Consider the following 26,248-nt stretch of genomic DNA (forward strand, 5'->3'; position numbering starts at 1 on the left):
TCTTAAATACAAAAATTTCATGCTAATTTTGAAATAATTACACTTTAGTCCCTATACTCTTAACTAACAAATTATACTTTACAAATTAGTCCCTATTCATCTCTAAGCAGTTTGTCAGCGCGTATATCTCGAAAAGTTATTCGAAATAAAAAAAAATGTCTCAATTGGATAATCGAGCGAAAAGTTATGGCATTTCAAAGTTTTCCAAACTAAAAAACATAAACTGTTCATGCCACGTTAGCAAGTCGCGTCCTAGAGGGCGCTATTTGTGTCAACGTCGACAAATCATTGGCGACGGACGCGATTTCTGGCAGCGATACTCGACATCGTTGACGACGTGGCGCGATTTCATGAAATGACCTATTCCGGTAAATAATTAAAAATATGACCCATTTCAGTAAATTTTAAAAAAAAAAGACTTTTTTTGGTAAAATGGCCGTGTAATTAACCACCAAAGATACAGATAATTAAAAGTTAAAATATAAAAAAGAAAATTTGTGTGCGGAAAAATTATAGAGAGAAAAAGTAAATAAGATAATCCAGGTGTAAGGCTAAAAATAATGATATATTATCGGGAAGAATCCCAAAAATGCACTGAGATGCCACCTCCTTCACAAATATACCAATTTGACTTCTTCTACACTTCAAATCACAACTTCTCCACAACCTTCTTGTTATTGATTTCTAGATTCCGAGTGTAGGAAGAAAGGACTTCCTTTTTCTCTTTACTGGTTGAAGCTCAGCTCTATAAAAAAATATGGGCACCACATTGTTTTCCGGCTGTCGTAGCTTTTCATGGCAGCAACTATCTCTTTCTTGCAGTTTCGCTCACTCTTCTTCATCAGAAAATGGGATTTCAAGGCCAAAAGCTGTTCCCACTTCAAGAGGAAATGGGTTGGTTGATAAGGAAAAGGACAATTCATTGGGGATTTCGAGTAGACGATCCCTTTTGATCACTGGGATATCAGTAGCGTCATCGTCTGTATTAGGATTTCCAGGTGAGGGAATGGCAGTCGTCAAACAAGGTCTTCTAGCAGGAAGGATACCTGGCTTGTCTGAGCCCGATGAACAAGGTTAGTACAACAGTTTCAATACATCATGCATATGATATCATTACATTCCCCAGTCCCAGCATCTAAATTTGTGAAGAAATTAAAAGGAGAATTACTATTTCTTGCAACTACTTCCTATATTTGTGAGGATGATGAGAAAAAATCATTTTAATATCTTTTCTTCAATCTCTGTGGGTTCCTCTATAAATCAATCTATTAGAGATTTCTCAGTTCCTCGATGAATGAGCTTAAAAATGGGCGTTCTTGAAGAACCCCTACATTGCTTGGTGGGAAATCTGCGAAATATTGTTTATCATAGGTTGACATATTCCCTTAACAAATCTGGACGGTTTTGTCTCATAATTCTATCGATAGTGTTCCATATTTGATTTAGTGGTATTTGAAGTTATGTACTTGGACAATATTCTTAGGTAAGTGAGCTCACCTTATCTCAAGGAGGGCATTCTATGTTTTATCCTTCACCTGAGACAATAGTTAGACCTCATCACCCAGAAATTTCGTAGGACACTCTCTTCACTAGGTGCATGTTCGACCTCTTCTTAAGACATTTGGCATAAAACTTGAAACACTTGGTCTGACAAAATCCTAATAGAATCATTTTCACCTCAGGTAGGCTTCAAATATGGACAATTTGATCCAATTCAAGAAATTTTGCACATGTTGTAGCGTCACTCCACCTACACAGGAAGGTGCACGTAGGGCCTTGGCCTCCCCTAAATTAGAAAAATTACTATGCAAACCACTTCAGAAATATTTAATTATAAATTAAAAAAATATAATAAGTCTCTTTAAAAAATAGTGAAATCATAAATTAATATATAATAAAATTATATTTTGAGCTCTCAAAAATTTATAATTCAATTTTATCCCTTCTAAAAAATTTCTAAAATTGCCCTTTTACCTACACCTGATGATATGGACTATTAGCATATCTAAGCCTTAATCGTAGTAATAAGAGAAGCTTGCATATATAAACTAAGGGCCCAATGAGAGAGGCAAACAAACTCTATACCAAGCACTTTCCTGTAAATACTCAACAACCTCCAATCTCAAAATCAGTGCCTCCATCTGTCCTACTGGCTTGAACCGTCTTGAATCACCATAAATTCCTTCACGTATCAACACCATATATTTGACATATTTCCAGAGATGGGTGTCGGATATGATTCCAACCACACACCCATTTCAAGCACATGCTATGTACTTAACTAACATAGCCAAATAGAAACTAATAAAAGATGAGGCATCGTAAATTTGTGAAAAAGGTAAGCAGACTTTGCTTACACTGAACCAAAAAAAAAAGTGAATAGATAGATGTTAAAGACCTAGGCTAGTAGGGAGATAGAAGCAGGGCATATTCTGTATTTGTGGTTATAGTGAAACATCATCTTCACCAGCAAACAATGTGCTCAGACAGGTTGGAGGACTTATCGAAGGCCAGATGACAAGTCAGGAGGGCATGGTGTTGGATGGAGTCCTATCATCCCTTATTCCTTTTCAGTGCCTCAAGATTTTGAAGAGGTACTCAATTCAATTCCATTAACACATTCCCCCATTTCAATCTCTTGACTCTGAGACTTACTTTCATTATATATATCCCTGCAACAGGTTCCTGTATCTATAGCAGATTTAGGCGGTACAGAGATTGACTTGAGGTTTGCTAGCTCGAAAGAAGGACGATTGTTTGTCATTGTTGCACCTGTTCTTAGATTTGCTGACAGTAAGTTTTGCCAAACACTTGAAGAGTGCTTCTCTCTTTTCACTTCCATGCCTACTTAAAAACATATGAAACTTGTCTGTCTTGTGATTGTATATAGATCTTGGTGACGATGCGACGATTCAAAAGATCGGACCTCCGGAGAAGGTGATCAGTGCATTTGGACCAGAAGTGATTGGTGAAAACATAGAAGGCAAGGTTCTAAGCATGAACACAGTGGAGCACGGTGGCAGAATGTATTACCAATATGAATTGGAGCCACCCCATGTATTGATTACCGCAACTGCAGCCGGTAATCGCCTTTACCTATTCAGTGTAACCGGAAGTGGTATGTACTTGTATCTTACTCCTTAGTACTGTTTTTTCCAAATCTGTAATCTTTGAAAGCTTGTTCAACATGCATTTACCTATATTGCTTCAAGTTTTAATTATTTTTGCTGTTTTCGACAGGTCTTCAATGGAAGAGGCATTACCAGGATTTAAAGAGGATATCCGAGTCTTTTCGTGTAGTCTAGTTTGGGATCTCCCTGGATTATGACATGAGTAGATTAGTAGTGATGGATATTTTTACTCTGTAATTTAAAGTTGCAACAAAAACAAAGAGTGTATTTGCAGCACAGTTATAAAATGTGCAACTTTCTTCATAGTAAGATTTTTGCAGAAAAGCTATACAGCTTGCTAGAAGCCACTTATCTGAACTTGGGATAAGTGTCAGATCTGTGTATATATCCATTGCGGATGTACTCTATATATTTAAAAGATCATAATCTCATTTTCATATCAAGTGTGTTGAACTTGAATGCCTTTGGACTCAACTAATAACTTTGGTTACCATTGTTGAAAAAATTGAATGAATCGATTCGAACATGTCCTTAAGGATAATTTCTCCTTAGGGGTGATATGAATCTCACATAGGATCTCATGGTGTAGTGGTGAAGGGTGTGCTTGAGTCATTTGAATTGGATATTTCATCATTTATTGCAAGTTTTCTCTCTTTCTGTAATGTGCTAAGTTAAGAAGCATGTATAACCTAGGATGAAAGATAAATGTTAACTACAAAAAAAAAAAAAATGGAGGCCTTTGATTGTTGTTGCAATTTCAGTGAGAGAATTCTAATTGAGCCACAACCAACCTATGAATGACATTGCCCATTGAAAGCTAATTTTACCCTCAAATATCTCCAAATCAACCACACTGAGAGAGACTTGATTTTCTATATTTTTTCATGTATATGAAAGGTTTTTAAAGTTGTGGTATCCTAATAACCATATCCAAACATTTGGAGCAAAAAAAAAAAAAAATGAAGGTTGGGATTAACATAGCACCGGCCATTGGTTTGAGAAAGAAAATACAAGTGGAGTTGTTGAAATGTAGACAAAATTACATTCTATCCTGATTTGCTTACTTGTAAGATTGCAACTCTTTGGTAGGGAAAGACCATGAGAAAAAGCAAAAGGCAATTGCATGTTGATTAATTCAATGACAACCTAGTGTCACGGCTGGCAGATTAAAGCCCGTAACCATTACGCATAGAATGAATCATAGATGTTAACTTACTAAATAGAGCTCATTTGATTCATTTGAATTGGCTCAACTTGTGGATTAAATAGGGTTTAAGTCCTTTAGGACTTTCAATTGTAGATAGACTCTAATATTCACTATCAATGTAATTCAAATTATACCTTTGAATTTGTAGAAGCTCAACTATAACTAAAATTATGAGGTAAATGCATTATTTTCTTATGGCTTTTCAATTCTCTCATTGCTCTTTCCTTTCAACTTCACCTCCGTTATATTCTTCGTTGTCATAGAGAATTTTCAAGATTTTTATCCCTTTTTGAATGTTAGTCTAATTTAAACAGATTTAAAATAAAGAAACTATCTAACTCGCGCGATTTGTCAAATTAAAATGTTAACTCGTAACAATGTTATTGGATTTTCTTTTTATCTACAAATATATGTAATTGATGTGTGTATGAAAACATAAAGATTGGAACCCCTGGATATATATGAAAAAGGAAAATGAGAATGGGAGGGGATAATTCCAAATATAAAAGGCATAAATTCCATTAATCAAGATAAACCTGTTTTTGGCAAAGGGAATGGTTTTGGGGTTGTAAAGATACGACACGTGAACATGACATGCGTCTGTTCTAACCTGCAAATTATATAAAATAAATAAAACTTTGGGTGGTAATGGATGAAATTGGAAATAATTGAGAGATGACAAAACTCAGAAAAGAGTTGGTTTATGGCTCTCTTTTCACATCTCCACATTCTAAATCTGGGTTTGCCTACTTGATTTAAATGATTTCTTTTATTTTCAAATATTACTATCAAATATATTACCCTAATTCAAAAATACCTTTTAAATTATACTCGTTTTCTCAAATAAGTATCCATGATAGTCAACCATGATCAATGATGACGTGACCCAATCATCAATTAACACGTGGCAAAAAATCACATAAACAACCACCTTATTATTTTTATAAAATAATTCTAAAAAATGGTAAAATAATTTAAATTAATATTAATATATAATTAGAAAATTGGAAACATAATTTAATTTTCTTTTTATTTTCTTTGCCACGTATCAGTTGGTGATTGAATCGCATCATCATTAACTAAAATTGACTAACGGCTGACAACGGAGGTATTAATTTGTGAAAAAATAGTTTAGGTACTCAAATTGACCAAATATAAGTTTAAGTATTTATTAGGGAAAACTAGTATAGTTTAAGAAGTAATTTTTGAATTAAGCCAAATATATTAAACTATAATACACTCACCACATAGATGAAAAATAGAACTATGCAAAAATACATTTATAAAAATGGATATAAATAATAAATAAAATTTTAATTGAACCGATTGAAAATGGAAAAGACTTGGCTTTAAATATTATTATGTCTATATTTTTTTATATAAAAAAATATAAAATAATAAAAATATCCTCAAAATAATATAATTTACTTTCTAAAATAAATATATTTCAATTATTACTCAACTGATTAACATATTATATCAACTTAATTATCCCACGTTCACTAAGTAGGGTCCAAATCTGACCTAAAATATGGAAGAAATGGATCCAGAAATCATGGGACTTGCAAAGAACACCACACATGATTTTACTACTTTTTCTTTCATGCAACCCACTTCCCATGTTGCTTAAAATATAACAAAATGTTGGCTCAAAAAAATAATGTGACAATAACATTTTATAATCTGTAAATTTACTTCTATTTTAATAATAGGTATTATCATTTGTTTTATATGATTTCAAATTTTGAATTAGATCCAAATGTTTGAAGAAAAAAATTTTATTTGCTGGTGCTTTTTCTTTTCTGTTTAGCATTTTCAGTCTATAACTTCTATTTGACTCTCACGACAAATTAGTAGTAGTAGTTTTTACAAAAGGTGCTTGACTAGTACTGGTTCACACCATATAGGGTGTGGGAAAGTTGCTAAAGTCAGGGTGGTTAACACCGTGAAGGGTGTAGAGGGCCGCTAAGCCAGTGGCTTGAGCAAGTTTTGGAGCGGAATAGCAATGATGTCAACTAATATGAGACTCAATCTACTAATACAATCAACTTTAAGATCGACTAAGAAAATACATGTGAGATTTTTAATCTTAACCATAAATTAGAAATTCACCGTTGATTTATCAAATACAATCTCTTTAAGGCCGTGTATGAAAAGCTACATAATATTTGAATTTGAGTGCAATTGCTTGTAATTACACATGGGTGGCATGTTTGGGTAACTGTTGTAATTGGTGGATCCCATTGAATTAGGTATAAATGGAGCTACCCATTTACACTTTTCAATTTTCAGGGGGAAGGTGAGAATTGGGGTAATTAGTGGATAATTACACTTAAATCTATAGCTTTCCAAACACTTATACATGATTAAACTTTAAAAAATCATTAATTTTATACAAGTTTAAGTTATAAAATTATATTGTTAGCATGAACATGTATAAATGTTTGAGATGGTTATAGCTAATTTTTTTTAAGATTATATTATAAATCCTACAAAATTATATTATGAAAATTATGTATATCTTATAAAGTTATAAAAGAATATTATTTAAATCCTAAAATTCTAAAATTATGTCAAAAGTATATTATAAAAATTAGTTTACGTGTTATAAAATTGTTATAATTTACTTATTTATAAAAAGTTATGGCCAAAAAGTAAGAACATAACTTATTTACGTGTCCATGGTATATATTATAAAAATTAATATACTTATTTATAAAAAAGTTTTATAATTTTTTCCATAACTTATTTATAAAAATAACTTTATTAAATTATGGTAAAATTGTATTATTTACAATGAGTGTTATGAAGGTTATTAGACGCTTCATAAAATATTTTGTAAATGTTATATATTATAAATTTTATATTATCATTAACTAATTTAGATATTATAAAAGGTTATAACCTAGTATAAGTCTTTCTCCACATTAAGTTTATATAAGTTTTTATAATCAAAGCTATCAATTGTTTGTGTCGTGAACCCAAGTATTATGTGCTAGATGCTTGTTATGCAAATAGAAAATATTTTCTTGCACTATATCGTGGGTTTGATACCATTTGAGAGAATAGAGATAGACACAAACAACAAAGGCAACTTGTGACCTCTTTAATTCGGTACATTCAAAGCTTCGAAACGTGTTTAAGAGGGCATTTGTTGCTCTAAAAAATATTTCTCATACTAATAGCATCACCTCGGTTTAGTATAAAAAAAGTTAGGTAGTACTAGCATCAATTATACTTCATAACTTCATTCATAGGTGGAATTAGGATTATTCATATTTTGAAGAGTTAGAAGAAAGATATGTAGATAATCTTAATAATACATATTCAGATTCAGATGATGAAGAACTCGATTAGAGACCAATAGATGATGATAAGGAGTATATGTTAAATGTTAAGGAGGGAATAGCCCAACAAATATTGTAACAGCCCGTTTTCAGTGAAATCGGAACAGTGGTTTCAGGACCACAAATCCGAGTCAGAAAGAAAATTTATTTTAATAATATTGCATAATTTGCATTATGATAAGAAAGACGTATGAAAATTTTGATAAGAGAATTTTACCGATTTTAAATTTAATTAGGAGGGAAGGACCAAATTGCATAAAATGCAAAAGTTGAATTCTAGTAGCTATAGGTAGCAAATAGCTATAGAATTCAAAATTTGAGGTCCTTATATGACAATTAGACCATTGAGAGAAGTTACTAGATGTTTTTTTTGATGATTCATCCATGAAAATTAGAAAAAAGGACTAAATTGAAATTAAAATAAATAAAAGATGATAAATAAAATAAATATCTAATATCATCATTTTATATCATCTTTCCCAATTAAAAAGCCATGGAAACCCTAGTTTGAGAGCTTGAATAAAGAGAAAACTTATTGGGCCAAATTAGGTGAGTATTCAAGTCACGTTTTTAGTAATTTTTATATTTCTGAGATCGTAATAACCTAATCTATCTATTTTGGGGATTAATTTGCAAAGTTATCAAAGTATCAAAATTTTTCCATGGATTAATATGCTAAAAATTTGAAATTTATGGTAGAAAATGAAACGTTGTTGATAGATAAACAACTTTTGTAAAGTGAATTTTATTGAAATTGTGATTTAGGGACTAAATTGTAAAGATGTAAAATTCATGGAAAATTTCTGATTTTTGTGAAATACATGAGCTTTAAATGTTATATGAAAAATTCAGCTAGGCTTGGAATAAGGATTGAATTGCATGAATTTCATTTTTTGTGCCTAGGAACAAAATTGGAATTAATCAAAAGTATAGGGGCAAAGTGGTACTTTTGCCTAAGATGTGGATTAGGTTTATTTGAATGTGGAATGTAATAAATTTATGATTAAATTTATTTATATGGATCTGAAAAGACCAAATATAGAATTGGATCGAGGAAAATAAAAAGTATCAGATTAGTAGATTCTTGAATACGAACAAGTATTGAGGTAAGTTCATGTAACTAAATTGTGTATATTTTCATGTTTGAATTGAATGTTGTATATGTGAATTATGAACTTGTTATTTATGTAAAAATAATTATATATCTGACATGCCCGAGAAACGTTTAGTCCCGTTTGAATAAATGAAATTTGATGGATACCAGTTTCCTGATTGGTTGTGATCTAGCATATGTTGCGGACACACCATAGCTCAAAAGAGCGTCCCGTTATTAACCCTCTTGAGCTTCCCATTATATGGTTCTTGCGAGCTTCCCGTTATAGCTCTTCGGAGCGTCCTGTTACGTTGTGATCCTACATGTGTTGTGGACAGACCTTAGCTCTTATGAGCGTCCCGATATATGTAGTTCTTTGGAACTTCCTATTTATTGGCTCTTTGTGAGCTTTCCGATAGGGCTCGCTTGAACTTCTCGATATATGGCTATCCGGAGCTTCCCGATTGATGGCTCTTTGGAGCTACCCGTTAAAGGCTCGCATGAGCTTCCTGTTATACGGCATGGATAAGCTTCATGTTACATGGCTCACATGAGTTTCCCGTTATATGGCTCGAGTGTGCTTCTCGATTATGTGCTCTATTGAGCACTCCCAAATATGAATTGACGGATTACAGTTTTGTACACTTCAAGTGTACTGCCGATGTATCCATTGAAATTTCAAATAAATTCAACGGGCAAAGTTTCGATATGAAATAATCTTAATTTGAGATGAATTATTTTAAATGTAAAAGTTATATGAATATATGATGAGGAAAACATATGTATATGAAATTGTTATATGATGAGCTCATCTTTGTTACATGAAAGTACTTGGAATTCATGACTAACATGCTTGATGAAGATTTGTATGTGTTTAGGCTATTGATTTTATTGGTTTGGATGTACTATGAGTGCTTATTTTAAATGAATATGATTGGTAAGTAAATTTCCTGTTATACGAACTTACTAAGCATTATATGCTTACTCTAATTATTTTCTTCTGTTTTATAGTGCTCGGAAGCTCATAAAGGTTGGAAATCGGTCGGAGCATTATCACACTATCATTCAGCTCATTTTGGTACAAATAGCAAACTTATTTTGGTATAATGGCATGCATACCATGTATAGGCTAAGTTAGGCAAAATTGATGACATGTTTTGGTTGTAACTAGCCATTGGAATGGTTGATGCTAGTATGGTTAAAGTATATGTATGAGGTTATACTATGTTTGATATGTAAGTGTGCATGATTGGTATTATAGGTTTAAATATGCTTAAGTAAGAATATGTTCAATTGAGTAAGTTGGATATTTAAATCAATGTCATGATATATCATGCATAAGAATTTGGTTTTGACTTGGTTTAAATGTCTTGGATTGGTTGGTGAATGTGCTTAAATGCGGTTGTAGGTGGAAGACCAATTGGGTGAGAAAAGTGGCCTTGAAAATGGTCTATTTTCATCCACATGGGTAGACACAAGGGCGTGTGTCTCAACCATGTGTGACACACGGCCATGCGCACGAGTATGTGGTTTGGCGGTGTGTCCCCTGCACCTAATTTTTAAAAATTAAATTGTCCACATGGCCTAGCACACGAGCGTGTGATTGGCCATGTGACATAAGTCAGAGAGTTACACGGGTAAGGACACAGGCTGGGACACGGCCGTGTGCTTCATATTGAATGCCTACACGGCCTGGAACACGGGTGTGTCAATTCACATGGCCTGGCCACACGGGCGTGTGTCCCTTGCATCTAGGAGAAATTTTTAAAATTTCATGAAAAATTCTCTGAGTTCTCGATTTAGTCCTGACTTGTTTCTAACTCATGAATTGGGCCTCGAGGGTCCATTTAAGGGACAATATGATTGAATATGTCTGATTTTGGATATGAATATAATGATACGATTTAATTATATTTGATCTGTAAACTCCGGTAATGCTTCGTAACCCTATTCCAACAACGAATATAGGTTAGGGGTGTTACAAATATGAAATACAAGAGCAATTAAATAAAATTGCATATGATGTTTATTTTTCTTGTTATTTTTATTAGTAATCCTATTATCGATTACTTTATTCAACTAACATATTACATATGATAATTTGGTTTTAATTTTATTACTCATTTATATTTTTTTATCGTCTTGATGATTTTTATAGTAATTAATATTTTTAAAATATAAATTATATAACTTTGTAATTAGAATTTATAATTATAATTTGTACTACCAAACATAATATAGGAAATTGTGATGTAATTACACTCTGTTAGTGAAACACATCTAGGGAATTACAATATTTTTGTAACTACAAGAGAGTGTAATTATACCTTCATTCAACCGATTGGGTTTTAACTCGATTGGCATGAATATTGTTGTCAATGTAGGAGAAAGTGACTTTGAGTGCGCTGAAGCGCATTATCCTCATATTTATGGGTTGAGAGGAGCTACGGATAATTTTAAATATTATCTTAAAAAGAGTAGATATGATTAAAACTTATAATGAAATTGTTCTTATTTTATGCCATTATGATTAGATCGTATTATAAGTAGAACATAATGCCTTAGAAAGGGAGGTATAGCAAATTATAGCATCAAACTTACGTGATTCACTTGAATCAAACCCATGTGTTATGTTTCCTAGATATCTTCCAACATTTCAGCTTTTTGAACTTCAAACATGAATTATCATGCATGAACATTATTATAGTCAACATTGAATTTAATTAGGCAGCACAATTCAACACATATTATTAACTATGGATGGATGTCATGATTTTTAAGATATGATAAATAACCAGATCAAATGTTAGGATTTATAATTTAATGTATAATGATGATTGATATAATTTACTTTGCCATAAAAGAAGAGAAAAAGAAACGTGGCATCGAGAAGTTTGGATTTGCCCTTCTTCTTAGGGAACTAAGACATAACAAAAATCAAAGGGAAAATAAAGAAGAAGGTCATTGATTTAATACATGCATCCAATTCCAGCAGCTCCATTGAGATGGTAGCTAGCCATGAATGTCCCACCGTCCCTATCCACCGTTTCAATTATAAATTTCAATGGAGTTTTCCACTTCCTTTGCTTATATATATAAATTAATACGGGTAAACTTCTTAATTGGTCATCCAACTTTCACAAGTTTTCATTTAGGTGTTGGAAATAATTTTTTTTCAAATTGAGTACTGCCATCAACAATTATTTTCATTTTAGTCACCTAACTTTAATTAATTTCTATTTTAGTTACTCATTTACTTTTTGAAAATTATATTTTTCTAAAAAAGTTTTGATTTTTACTTAAAATTAAGTTATTCAGCTGTAAAGATGAAAGCTAAGTTTTCTTGATAATTCAATTCTTTGTAAAACCCATTTTATCCTGGGAAACCTACGTTCCCCCTTTATGGAAAGAAAATGAAAAATTAATTCTAAAAATAGAAAATAATTTTTTAAAATGATAAAATAATTTTTCCTGTAAAAACCTAAGTAATCTTTTGTAATACTAGAAGCTAGCTTTTCCCTTTTCCTAAAAAAACTAAAATTAATTCTAAAAATATAAAGTAAAAGAAATTAAAAGATAAATTGGTTTTATCCTATAAAACCGAGATAGTTTCCTGTAAAATCCATGTATTTTTCCTTTACTAGAAAAAATTAATTCTAAAAAGAAAATATAATAAAGGAAATTAATAGGACAAAATGGTTTTCCATGTAAAATTCAAGTTTTTTCAAAAAATTTAAGTTTTTCCTTTTACTTAAAAAACTAAAATTAATTTTAAAAAGATACAATGAGTTAATAAAATAAAATTTATTAATATTGGGTGAGTAAAATGAGTGTACAATAACATGAAATTAATGGCAGGTGGCCAAAATAAAAACTTATTAAATTTGAGTGGCTAAAATGTAAATGATTGTTAGTGGCAATGATCAATTTGCAATTTTATTTTTACTTTCGATGTTCAAAATAAAAACTTTTAAACTTGAGTGATCAACTATGAATTTACCCAAATAATATATATTTCAAGTAAAGAAAAGTTTTGTGACAGGCAGTCTTTCAGCCATTAATCACTTTGGAAAGAGTCCTTACTTGGAGGGTAATGCAGCCTTTCTATGGCCTCCAATTTTACTTAGGTTACCTTTAAAATTTTGAATTTTATTTATTATGTAAATAATAAGGAAGAAATGGGTTTTTAGATAAATAATTCAAATAAATTAAAAATTATGAAAATGACTCTAGCACTAGATTATTTAGAAAAATGACCTAATTCCTATAATGTTAAAGGATATTCATGGAGTTAATATGGTGGAGGCAATAAATTGAGTGATCTTCTTTCTTTCAAAAAAAAAAATGAAAAAAGGAAAAAGAAAAGAAAATTATAAAAATAATAGGGTGAAAATTTTTTTTGTGCCATCACTTCCCAAGGCGACACCCATATAAATTTTTTTGTATTTTCACGTGTATTTCTAGAGTTAATCGAAAAATATAAATTTTTTATTATTTCTGGTGCCGCCTCCTTTAATGGAGGCACTAAATTGGATTAATTTTTTTTTGGTGTCGTCTTCTTCCATGGAGTGACCAATATTTGTTAAAAAAAAAATCTCTCTAATGACTACTTTAGATGTGGCGGCATCAGTATTATTTTTAAGATTTTTTGGTGCCCCAGACACCCAATACTGTACCCCTGAATACCAATTTAGTGCCGCCACATCTCAAGTAGTCATTAGAGAGAATTTTTTTTTTTTACAGATATTGGTCACTCCATGGAAAAAGGCAACATCAGGCAATTTTTTTAAATCCAATTTGGTGCCTCCATTAAAAGAGGCAACACCAAAAATAATAAAAAATATATTTTATTTTTTAGATTAACTCTAGAAATATACGGGAAAATACAAAAAATTTATACAGGTTTCGTCTTGGGAAGTGGCGGCACTAAAATTTTTTTATCCTATTATTTATGTAATTATAAAGCAATGATTAGGTCATTTTTGGGGTGGTGCAGCCGTGAGAAGTGAAGGCACCTTTTGACACAGTAGAAATTAAATTATTATTTTTTAAATAATCTAGTACTAAGGTCATTTTCATAAATTTTTAATTTTTTAAGTTATTTATTTAAAAAACCCGATGAAATATATATGTTATGGATAAAATAGTTGAAATTAATATAATATATATTAGAAACATAAAAATAATATGAATTTGCCAAATTTAAAAATATTTTAAGAATATCAAACTCATTACTATATTAGCATCTAACAAATTTATAGATTTGAAAAATCATCATGAATATTACATTTCTAAATAGTTTACACTATTTTTAAAATCTAAATCTAAATTTTAAAATATTAATTTCCAAACCCCAAAATTTACCTTTTTTAATAATATTTGGAAAATATTTAAATGTAGGAAATAATTTTCTAAAAGAAAATCCAAAATCACAAAAATATAACCTCACGTTGCAACAATTATTTAAATTTTACTCTCAAATTGAGTAATGTCTCCACGAACATAAATGTTACCTTGGAAAGAGTCCTTCCTTGGAGGGTAATGTAATCTTCAAACCTACCGATACCATACTACCCAACAAATTATAATATAATCAACCCTAATAATCATTCATTTATTTGTCAAAATTTTAGTTTTAAATTTTGGAATTGATATTGCTGAAAGTGTTTTACTTGAATATCACTCTTGATTTAAACAAGATTAAGCTTAGACTGTAAAATAGATGAAATCACTTGTGATTATACAAAAAAATTATAAATATAATTAAATTTATTAAAATTATTTCATTTATTAAAATATAATTAATAGATATTTTATGTAAATTTTAAACATTTTATTGAAGTAATATCTTAGTTAAAATGTATTATTTTTATTTCATTTAGGAATAAAATTAATTTTACTAAAAGTTGAGACAAGATGCTACTGTAGAAAAATAGTTTACTAAAAAATGTACTTCATACTTTATGGTTGTTGTTATGGATGACAAATTGTTGAAGGAAATCAGCTCCTCCGGGAGAAGTCTTCGAAATGTTATTCTCGAAAAGCCGACCTGATTCCTTAACAATGAAAGGTATTGTCCCTCGAGGGAGGGTTTTGCCCCCATTTACAGAGAGTTGTGTACAGCTCACGGAGAAGGCGCCTCGACCACATATCCACATTCAACCACCCACCAAAAGGCAACATGAGCGTCTCTCGCCCTTTGTGGGAATTGAACACTAAGGGGGGCAAAACACTCCTCAAGAGATAATACCTTCTATTTTTGAGAGATTGAGCAGTGTCCCCAAAGACGACACTTCGAAAATTTCTCCCACAAAAATCTATCCCCTCAACAAAAATAAAACATAAAAAAATAAATTTATAACCAACTTAATTATTATAATAAAATTTATTAGAGAAGTTAGCTGCCATATAGAAGAGTGAATGTAGTAATAATGGGTTAATCTTGGAGTTGAAACCTAAATAACCCCTAGAGCTATCTCTTGACAAAAAATGTATGTATAATACCAAAGATCAGTTAATGAAGTGTCTTAATCTGATCCAGCAGGCTGAATGCTGAGATCCCCCTCGATCACCATTGGAATTCAAAGGGTCATTTTGTTTGATATTTTATTATATCAGCTATTTTGTTCGGCCTCCCGTGATATACATTAGTTCATGCATGCATGAATACTGGGTTTTCCAAAGCTGACAAACGGTGACAGTTTCTTCATCCAATGAATAGGTTCCAAAATCAGTAATCACATCTCTGAAAGACCATCAAATTAGCATTGTTTCACTTTCCTAAATAGATTCCACTTTCTGCTTTTCATTCAGTAAAATCATTTACACGTGCGAAAGTTTCTATTTTATATAATTCACACGAGCTCCTTTCCTTAATTTGTATTGAGTCACCAATTCGGTTAGAGGAATTACGAAAATATTTTTTCATAATTAAAATAATTTATATTATTTAAATATATTTTAATCTTTTATTTTAACAAAACCAATAAAATATACATATGGTGGGATTTGAACCCACACCATTTAGATTAGTAAAATTTTAAATTTACTAGTCAACAAAAGTTTCATTTTGCTATATTTTATACATTTTATTTTAATATGCATAATTTATTATCTCTATCAGTTGTATATCTATAAATACTATTTTTAAGTGTTTTACTAAGTTGGTGTCACCCTCAACTAGGTCACCAACTCGATTAGAGAAATTATAGAAATGCCCTTTCGTAATTCAAATAAGTTATATTATTCGAGAGTGTTTAGTCTTTTTCTTTTTAACAAAAACCAATAAAAATATGCATAAGGGGATTTGAACCCACGCCATTTAGAATAGTAAAAATTTAAACTTACCACTTAATCAAAGCTTCATTTTATTATATTTTATGCATTTTATCTTAATATGCACAATTTACCATCTCCATCAGTTATATATATGAATAATGTTGTTAATTGAGTTGGTGTCACAATTTAACTCGACACTAACTCACAATTTATGACATCACAATGATAAACAATTGTAGTGCATTTAGTCTTTATTAATATGATGCATTTATGTATTTAAATTTTGTTTTATTCATTATTTAATATATTTTTATTTTAATATTGTACATATTTCATTTATTATTATGATTAATTAGCTTCAAACCATACAGTTCATTAATTATTGTATGTTATCTTTAAATAAACATCTATAATAATAATTTAATCTATTTTTTATTTTAATATTGTACATATATTATGTGTTATTATGATTAATTAGTTTCAAACCATATGTTTTATTAATTATTACATGTTATTTTTAAACATACATCATATTTTAAATACATACATCTATATTTTAAATCATGGTTTCCACACATATATATGTGATAGGATTTTAGTTTGATTAAAACACTTAGCATGTTCTCATATTATTCTACAATATTTTAAATATATTTTTAGAAATTTATTTGATTCCAAGTTAAAAAAACTCTATAAGTAAAAGGTAAAACATTAATGTTTTCTTAGATGATATTAAAAAAAATCAAAATAGACTAGAATATGATTCACTCACAATGTAATTGAAAATAATTATATAAATAATTGAATTCAAATCTTATCAGCGATGTTTTATTAAATTTTATATAATTTAAAATGATAAAAATATCCTTATAGTGATGTTTAAAATTTTATAAAAAGGAAGAGTTTTCATAAATGCTTTGAATTGGGACTTAATTGATAGACAACACCTATTCAGTTAGCCCTTTAAATATAGTACTTAAATACATGTCATTTATTTAACCCTATTTGTGAACTTAAATTTTTTACTAACCGTGGACACAATAATAACAATTTTATACTGCATTTGCATCATGTAGTTATGTTACAAATAATGATTAATATTTGATACACTACTATTGGAAAATTTTAATTCCATAAGCAGGATTCAAATATGATCACATGTTTTATTTTTTTAGAATATTTTTATTTTACTACATCCTTAAAGAATATATATTACCCATTTAATTTTATTTATAAAAATTTTAAACTCCACTAGTATCATATAAAATAATTTTCCTCCCTCGTTGATTGAGTTTTAGTTTAGTTGGGACTATTGCTATCGCAATAATTAGGTAGACGTGTGTTCGAGTGCGCTTAAACATGTCTTTTCCTCTAGTTGAAGGGTGAGGATAGAGAGTATGGATAGAAGTGGGCTTTGTATAAAAAAAATAATTTTCCTCCCCCTATTTGGGATAAGTTAAGAGTATATGGTAAAAGTACCATGGAGGCCCCTATACTAGGAGTCGGATTGCATTTTGCTCCCTCTACTCAAAAAATGGGTAAATTAGCCCTTTTACGTTAGAAAAAAGTACAAATTGGATATTCTATTAAAAATTCCATCCAAAATTTCTATTAAGTGATGATATGAATTTTTTAATTTTTTTTATGTAAGTGACGTGGGGAGGCATATACTATTGTTCTCTGTGTTGGCAAGTTAACTTGTTAACTGATTACTCTTGTTCTTAGCTAGAGATTAGATACATACCATCATCTCCGCTGAGGGACAAAGCAGAAAATTGCTTTCGAGGGAGGGTAGAGATGAATTATAAATGATTGGGGGGGGGGGTTAAAGCACAATTTTACCATTATACTAACATGTAATTCCTTAAAAATTTAAGGGACTAATTACAAATCTACCATTTTTGGGGTCGTCCCTATCTCCACCTACCTATCCATGTCAACGAACAACTCAACCATTAGCTGTTTTATGTGTTATCGAAGGAGTGATTGTTGTCGGTGGTCACACTTTTGTTGATGTTGCTCGAATTCCTATTACTGTAGGAATTGTTCTTGTAGGTTCCAAAATTTTTCTTAGAGCTTTGAGACTTGTCTAGTTAAGATTTCTAGTTCAGAACTTGGTGTCTTGGAGCTGGCAAAGGGTATTTGAAATAAGGGTTATAATATCAAGGAAAATAATTGTATTAGGGATATATTGTTACTGACTAAACAGACCACAAGGATCATGGTATTGCCGGCCAAAATTTTAGTTTTCTAGTGGGATTTGGCTACTTTGGCTAGCTTGGTTTTGGTAGTTGGGGAATCTTAATTGTTCGGAAAGTTAGGGATGTTCAAATTGTTGGGGAAGTTGTTGTTGGGAATAATCCGCTCTCTTGATTGATTTTGAAGGTCAGGAGTGATTTTATGTTCACCATACCAATTGCTGATACAAGGAGGAAGTTGTGGAGTTTTGTGATGATTCACATAGTGGGCAAAGAGCCATAAGAGGATTGAGCTGGTCAAAATGCGAAGGTTGAGAAAGGAGTAGAGAAGGGGAGAAGGAAGAGTTGGTAATGCCTAAAGGATGAGTGTCTTAGCTCTTTTCTTAGTGTTAGCAAACCTTTTAAAGGATTCTTTTGTTATAGTGCCCAAGGTGCGAAGTCTTGTCTATGTGTTAATTTTAGACTTTATGAAATTTACCCCGCTTACTAATGTTTTGTCATAGTAGGTATAACTTATCATGTCCAGGGATGGATATGTGTGATATGTGAATGATAGATATCATGTCTGTGTTAGGCGTGTGATCCCATCAATTCGGGTTTGCAAGGCCTTGTGCTCGTGGGTGTTCTAGCTCGTGAGATGTCTCCTTAGTCAAAGGTGTTGACTTGTGGGGTTGTAGGCTTGTGAAAAGGGCTTGTGAGGTGCAGGTATACATCATTGTAGTTAAACTTAATCGTTTTTAGTATATATACTTTTGAAGTTTTGAAATTTCAATCGTCATCCAAACATAGTTATTAAAGTCATGAAGTAAAATTTTGGTATTTAAAAAATCTCATGTAGCAAACATATTATCACATATGTAATGCCATATCAACTTGCTTTTTCCATATAATAGTTACAAAAGAAGCCACATTATGTTAGTTAATGAATTTAACAACTACTTCTTGAGTCAAGACTAAAAATTTAAATTTTGAAAAGTATAGGAATTAAAGTTGATCAAATCAAAACATATGATTATATCCACAATTAAGAATAGTATGAGACTAATAGTAGAATTTGACCTAACAAATTTAAGTGCTACCATTTAGGTTAAAATTAAAAGTTTAAATTTTGAAAATATAGAAACTAAAATTAACTAAATTAAAATAAAAAAACCTAAATTTGTAACTTTAATTAGTAACCTACATTTTAAAAGGATATATAAATAAAAAAAATCAATAAATTACTGGTGAAGTGATAAAATAATTTCAAACCTAAAACTAGTATCAACATTTTTGTGTACAATCTCCTATGAAACTCATCCCCTCCCCTTCTGTCTGAGGTTAAAAAAGTTCGAGAGCGGTGAGAGAGTGAGTGTGGGTCCTAAAGTAAAGAACAGAAATATGTCATAACTCATATATATATATAAATAACCAAACCGCACTGTTTGTAGCAGCCCATCCACGGCATGGCCATCTGGATAAATGGTGTCATTAATGCCGAGGAGATAGGGTTACTTCCCTCACGACAACCATAGCTATTAAAGTCCTTTAATCATCCCTCAATTTGCAATGTAAAATAAAATTAAAAAAAACAACAAAAAAGGGTAAAAATAATAAGATTATAGTTGCTGAAATCGGATAATATAAATCGATCAAATTAATAATTGATTGATACAATGATTTAGATTAAAGTAGAAAATTAATTGATCGTAATATGAACTGAGATAAAAATTAATTGAGTCAACTGTTAAATTTTTTTTTAAAAATTTAATTTTTAATAATTTATTTAATTAAAATAAAATTAAAAATCTCATCCATTGAAATGAAAATTAATTAAGTGAGGGTTCAACCATCTATTAATTTCAAAAACCACAAATAGGATATCAAACTTGCAAGAACCAATTTCGATAATTAATATATTAACTACATAAATATATTAAACTTATATGACAAATTATTAATATATTAAATTTATATAAATACAGATTAGGACACATTCTTTAAGTGGATGAGAATAATTATCTAATAAATTTAGTAGAAATTGAAATAAATGTTAATATAATTTTGATTGAAATGATAAAATTGAAAGAGTGAGCATTAAAATATCTTTAGTTTAATCCCACCAACATACATATAATTTTATAAAAAAATTACTTTAAAATAATATTTGTTCATTTGTAAAATGAATGGACATTTGATAATTTCACAAATGAGTTAAGACCGGTTGAGGTGAAACAAATGATAAGTTAAAAAATTGTGATTATTTGAGTTGAATCATTATTATTTTATTTTATTTTTTTATGATATAAAAAATAAATATTTGTCAAGTTATATAGATCAGTGATTAAATCTCTTGTTAGATAGCTGTTTGATATGGGTTCAAACTGTGTGACCCTATCTTTTTTTTAGTAAATAATAAACAGCACTAAGCGATTACAATAAAATCACAAATCAAAACCCAAATTGTCCTTTTGAATCAACCCCTTATAGCTTGAAGAGGGATGGAGAACATCTGGATACTTATGAAACTTGGGGTAGCATGTTTAGCCATAAAATATGCAACTTCATTGTGAGCTCTGGGAATGTGACGGATCTGAACTTTCTAATTTCGATGCAAAAAATGTTTAACCCCAATATTATATAAAAAATGTTTATATTTAAAATAATGAAAATAGCGTAAAATGTTGATACTCGCATAGTCTCTCCTAACTGCGCACTCAAACCCATGTCCTCCAGTATTGACAACCATGTCTATGCCGGTTAAAACTCAATTGACAAAACTCGTTTATTTTTTAATTAAAAAACATTTAAGTTTTTTTCTTTTTTCTCTTTTGGTCCTGATTTCTCAAAAGAAAAAGAAAGAGTAAAATCTAAATCTAGTATATGATTATAATTATAATTAGAACCTTATGTCTCCCTCATAAAAGGTTGATTAGGTTAAAGATGTTCAGAGCCCATATGAAAAGTAAATCATGATTAGTTACTTAATCTCTTTTGTTAGGAAGACTAAATAATTAGTCTGTTTTATTCAATTACTCATAAATTATTTATTTAATATTTTGTTAACATCATGTTTTGAGTTTATCGTAAAATGTGATTTTTAAATTAGAAATAAAGTATTTTTGTATATCAAAATTAGGCTTAATATTTATAAATTTATATTTAAAAAATAGGAATAAATAATAAAATTTCATTCTCACCTACTTTTACGAGCGTAATATTATCCAAATGAAAGAAATAAGGGAAATTAATTGATTCCTTAAAACAACAAACCTTGGAGACTGTATTTGTTTGAGCTATGGGTTGTTCTTCACGTAACTTCATTTCTAGTCATCCTCTCCTAACTTTCCTCTTCATTTATTTGTCCTTTTTTCTCCCTTTGCATAATTTATTCTTCCTTCTTCCAAATCCCCATTTCATTCAAGTATAAATATTGCATAACATTTGATTAAATCACTATTATGATGTCACTGTTCAAATCACATGGACTTGTTAAAATTTCATATTATCTGTAAAACCAAAACAAGTTAAAGGGGGTAATGTGAATAAATTGAAAGTTTACGTCTTCGAATCCGTCCAATATCACTGTCAACAAAACCGCCTATATCCAGGTTCCAGAGTGATATCAATTTTACCATGGTTTCTCCAGTATAAGAAGCAAGCAGAAATGGACGCTTCTCCTTACTGGGGGGGGGGGGTCCTTTGGATAAGATCAAACACCACAACATATATTTTCTTTTTTACCGTTTTCCAGTTAGTTTTCAACAGTTTTCTCTCTTCTCCCTTCTTCCCCTTATTTTCTATATAAACCGCCTTGCCTTCCTTCTCCATTTCCTTTCTTCTTATACTTACCATCTTCACTCTGAATATTTGGGTTTTGGTTAAGGTTTCAACAATGGAGGTTTTGCATTTCGTGTTTGGTGTTTTTGGTGGGTTTTTCTGTTTCTTTTCTTCAACTTTGTTTAATGTTTTTTTTTTAATTTATGGTTTTTTCTGTGGTGTTTTTTTTTGGGTACAGGAAATGCCACTGCTTTGTTCCTCTTCTTGTCTCCGACGTATGTATAACAAAGCAACTGTTAAATTATTTTCTCGGGAAACAAACACACAAAGACTAATCTTTTCTTTTATGAGTTTTGATTTTAAATGTGAGAACTTTAAAACGGTTCTTCTTCATCAATGGAAGAAGAACAAGTTTGATCTTTTCTTTTCTTTCTTAGCCAGTTTGTTGGTTATTGGAAACACATGCAAACAAAGACTAATTTTTTGCCAGTTTCTGGTTTTTGGAAACCAAGTTGAATCAACAAATATATTATTTCCCCCCCAAAGAAAGGTGAAACCATTTGTTTTTCTTAATGTAGAAATTCATGTTGTTTTTTTTTTCTTTTTAAAAATATAATTTTCCTCCATTTTCTAGTCTTCAAAATGGTTATAGGTAATACTTGTTCACTTAAAATTTTTCTCTTCTCTACACATTTTGGGTATTAAAAAAAAAAAAGAAGAGAAAATTTCAATTACCATTCAAAGATTGATTTAAAACTAATTATTTTGTTAAATCATGTTTAAAATTTGAAGGATTACATTTAAGAGGATCATTAGAAGTAAGTCCACAGAGCAATTCTCTGGAATTCCCTATGTCATGACCTTGCTCAACTGTCTCCTCTCTGCCTGGTGAGTTTTTATAATATTTTTAGATGATGTCAAATTCTTTTTTGGAACTCCAAAAGTGTGCTTTAAGTTTGTTTTAATTATCTAGAAAAAGTTAAAAAGCAGCCTTATCATTCATTTATGGCAAATCTTTATTTGTGGTTTGTGACAATTTTTCCTATAGGTATGGCCTTCCCTTTGTATCTAAAAACAACATCTTGGTATCAACAATCAATGGGACTGGTGCAGCAATTGAGTCCATTTATGTATTGATCTTCATCATCTATGCCCCAAAGAAAGAGAAGGCTAAAATATTTGGGCTTTTCACTTTTGTTCTCACTGTTTTCACGGCTGTGGCACTCATCTCCCTCTTTGCCCTCCATGGAAATGGCAGAAAGCTCTTTTGTGGCCTTGCTGCCACCATTTTCTCCATCATTATGTATGCTTCTCCACTTTCAATCATGGTAAGCCTCAACCTTACAAAAAAAGAGGAAACCCTTTTTCTTTATTTGTGCTAATTCCATCCCTATCATTACAGAGGCTGGTGATCAAGACCAAGAGTGTTGAGTTCATGCCATTTTTCTTGTCACTATTTGTGTTCCTCTGTGGTACTTCATGGTTTATCTATGGTCTCCTTGGTCGTGATGCTTTTGTTGCTGTAAGATATATGCCAAGTTCTTAAATCTCATATATTGTTTGTGCATCAAAATTGAGAGGCCTGCCATTGTGGTGTTGTTTTTTTCCAGGTCCCCAATGGGTTTGGGTGTGGGCTAGGGACCATGCAACTCATCCTTTACTTCATCTACCGCAACAACAAGGGGTCTCAGGAAATTAAGAAGCCAAGTGGTAATGGAACAAGCATTGAGATAGGTGAGAAGAAACCCCACCAAGACAAGCAGCAACCCAATGGCAAAGTCCCTCAAGATGAACAAGTTTAAATCTTTTGTTTCAAATTTCAGTTTCCTGCATCTTAATTTCTTGTAATGAACTGCAAAAAAACACAGGTTAAGGATGTCAAAAATTGACAATTCCTTGTAATGAAATGCAAAATCAATTTGAGTATGCCAAGAAATACATGAGAATGGGGCCGTGAAGTCTTGTTTAATTTTGGGCTAAAAAAGTGTTTTAATTTTTTTGTTGAAAACGACCTTTGGATTCTCTGATAAATGGTTGGGCGATTCAGGTCCATGCAATAATTGTCATGGTCCAGCCACAGGGAAGAATTAAACAGAATCTTGGTTTATTTTCAACATCCCTTTGGACATTTAGGAAAATGCATATGTGTTGAAATCATATTTCATATAAACAAAGTAAGCTTTACATTTTCTTTTATATAATATGGTATGCCATAATTTTTGGTCTCCAGAGTTCACCAAACTTCAATCTTTGTGTTGACATTTTTCTTTTTATGAAATTTGGAGCAACTGCGGCCTCCATTTTTGAGTTTATTATAAAATTGAAGGCATATGGTCCGAATAGAATATATGTTTGAATCCATATATTATTTCACTCATGTTTTTATTACCAAAGGAGTTGATAAAAAATTATAATTTAAAATTTGTTTAAATCAACAAATATAAATATCCAGAAGATGAAAAGGTTTTATTTAACCGAAAAGCCAAGAGCACAGCATTAATAAGGTCATACAATACTAATTAATTACTATAACATTAAGTATATATAGTAATTATTAGTAATATTTCCCATGCTGCCACAACCAAACCAACATGAAAATAAAAAGCAATACATAGGGATATCGGGTGACACAATTACGATAGAAATTTACAGGTTGAATTTAACGCATCCTTTGCCACCTACTTTCCCTGCAATTTTCTTCGCCGCCTTTTCACCAACCTGAAACTCAATTCCAAACCAAATCTATGTATAAATTGAATCTTTCCAACTACATTTGTTATGTTTCGGGTTCGAAACTTTTCAAGTGTAGCTCAAGGTGTTGGTGGTACCTAAGAAAAGCTATCTATTGTAGTTTCCGGGATTACTTACTGGTGGCGCGGGAGCTTTTCCTTTTCCTTTGGCGGAGGCTTTGATCACCGCAGCCTGAAAAGGAAATGTAAATTTTAGGCTTAGAAAAGATTGAGTAAATGCTAGCTGTACATATATTCAAACAGATAGATAGAATACCAATGCAGCTTGGTATTGCTTCTTGGTTAAAGTGAGAGGTTCATCCATCTCAAACGATGATGCCCTTTCAAGACTCGGAGAGGGTTGCCTTTCCATTCTTCTCCTTTCACACAATGGATCACCCCACCGGCTAGCTCTCTACTTCAAGCTCTATGAACCAAAAAACAAAAAGACAATAACAACAGAAAACTTGTTTTTGCTAAGGAATTAATTGTGGTTTGTTTAGTAATTTATTTGCTCTTTTAAAACAACAGTTTCAGAGGAGACAAAAGAAACAAAGAGACAGAGAAAGCGTCCAGCCAAAGTCACCATGCAATCGACGTCGTGGCAACCATGAGCGACTGGTTTCAACATTTGGCACCTTTCTTTTTATCTTTTTTATTATACGGAGTTCGAGAATAAAAACACAAGTTATACATGAATCAATTGAAGAAATAATTTTAAATTTCAATCCAAGCATTGGTCCAGTTGCTTATTTTCTCTTTTAAAACGTATTAGAACCTTTATTTAGGTGGTCGGTTTCTCTAGCCAGCTTTTTCTTTTACAAATAAGGCCAAAAAATCTTTGAATGGCTCATGAAATACATACATGGCTAGAGCACTGCCAAATTTGAATTATTGTTAAATAAATTTTACCTTTATAGTCTGAAATTGAAAGAAGCATTAAGCACAATTATAAGTATTTACATACCAAAATAAATGGCAATTGGGATATCTGAACTGCGTGTGAATTTCAGTGAGGAAGATTAATAAGGAACAAAAATCTAATCATCCCAACATATTGTAAGAATATTTTAGATTTTATTTCGACATATATAGTATATGCAACAAATTAAAATTTCTTCTTTTTTTATATGTGACAAAATTTTCCTTTCGAGTGCGTTTCGACAAAATTTTGTATTTAATATATTCAACAAAATAGGTACGACAAAAAAGAAATCGTTAATATACTCCACAAAATGTTCGTTAGTTTTTGTTATCATACCAAATCGTAAAATTGTCGTATGTATCAATCGATGGTGTTAAAACAAACTTTATAATAACATTTAAAAATGGAAAAGAAAAATTCACTGGTAAACATTCATCACAAACATTTTCTTTTAAAAGATAATATATATATATATATATATTAATTCATCATAATGTGCTCTTCCATGACGCCCATATGCATATATCATAACAAATACAAAGGCACAAACAACATGGTAGTGAAAGTTGAAATATTTAAGG

General features: G+C 30.8%; 2 protein-coding genes and 1 long non-coding RNA gene across 3 annotated transcripts; 2 read left to right on the forward strand and 1 right to left on the reverse strand.

Annotated features, from left to right (window-relative positions):
* Positions 1-602: 602 nt before the first annotated feature.
* LOC105797094 (psbP domain-containing protein 4, chloroplastic) lies at positions 603-3,570 on the forward strand. Its single transcript, XM_012627020.2, has 5 exons — positions 603-1,073; positions 2,491-2,594; positions 2,682-2,793; positions 2,891-3,118; positions 3,241-3,570. The coding sequence occupies exons 1-5, from the start codon at positions 758-760 to the stop codon at positions 3,303-3,305; spliced, it is 825 nt and encodes a 274-aa protein (XP_012482474.1). The 5' UTR covers positions 603-757; the 3' UTR covers positions 3,306-3,570.
* An 18,349-nt stretch (positions 3,571-21,919) lies between these two features.
* Positions 21,920-23,939, forward strand: LOC105797095 (bidirectional sugar transporter SWEET1). The gene is made up of 6 exons (XM_012627021.2): positions 21,920-22,162; positions 22,252-22,288; positions 22,806-22,901; positions 23,062-23,341; positions 23,416-23,535; positions 23,624-23,939. The coding sequence occupies exons 1-6, from the start codon at positions 22,129-22,131 to the stop codon at positions 23,813-23,815; spliced, it is 759 nt and encodes a 252-aa protein (XP_012482475.1). The 5' UTR covers positions 21,920-22,128; the 3' UTR covers positions 23,816-23,939.
* Positions 23,940-24,458: 519 nt separating this feature from the next.
* On the reverse strand, positions 24,459-25,237 carry LOC105796110 (uncharacterized). The gene is made up of 3 exons (XR_001134324.2): positions 25,020-25,237; positions 24,882-24,935; positions 24,459-24,731 (listed from the first exon to the last, which is right to left on the reverse strand). It is a non-coding gene; the product is annotated as an uncharacterized LOC105796110 (long non-coding RNA).
* Between the last annotated feature and the right edge of the window lie 1,011 nt (positions 25,238-26,248).

Source organism: Gossypium raimondii, chromosome 3 (assembly GCF_025698545.1).
Source record: "Gossypium raimondii isolate GPD5lz chromosome 3, ASM2569854v1, whole genome shotgun sequence".
Classification (NCBI taxonomy): Eukaryota; Viridiplantae; Streptophyta; class Magnoliopsida; order Malvales; family Malvaceae; genus Gossypium; species Gossypium raimondii.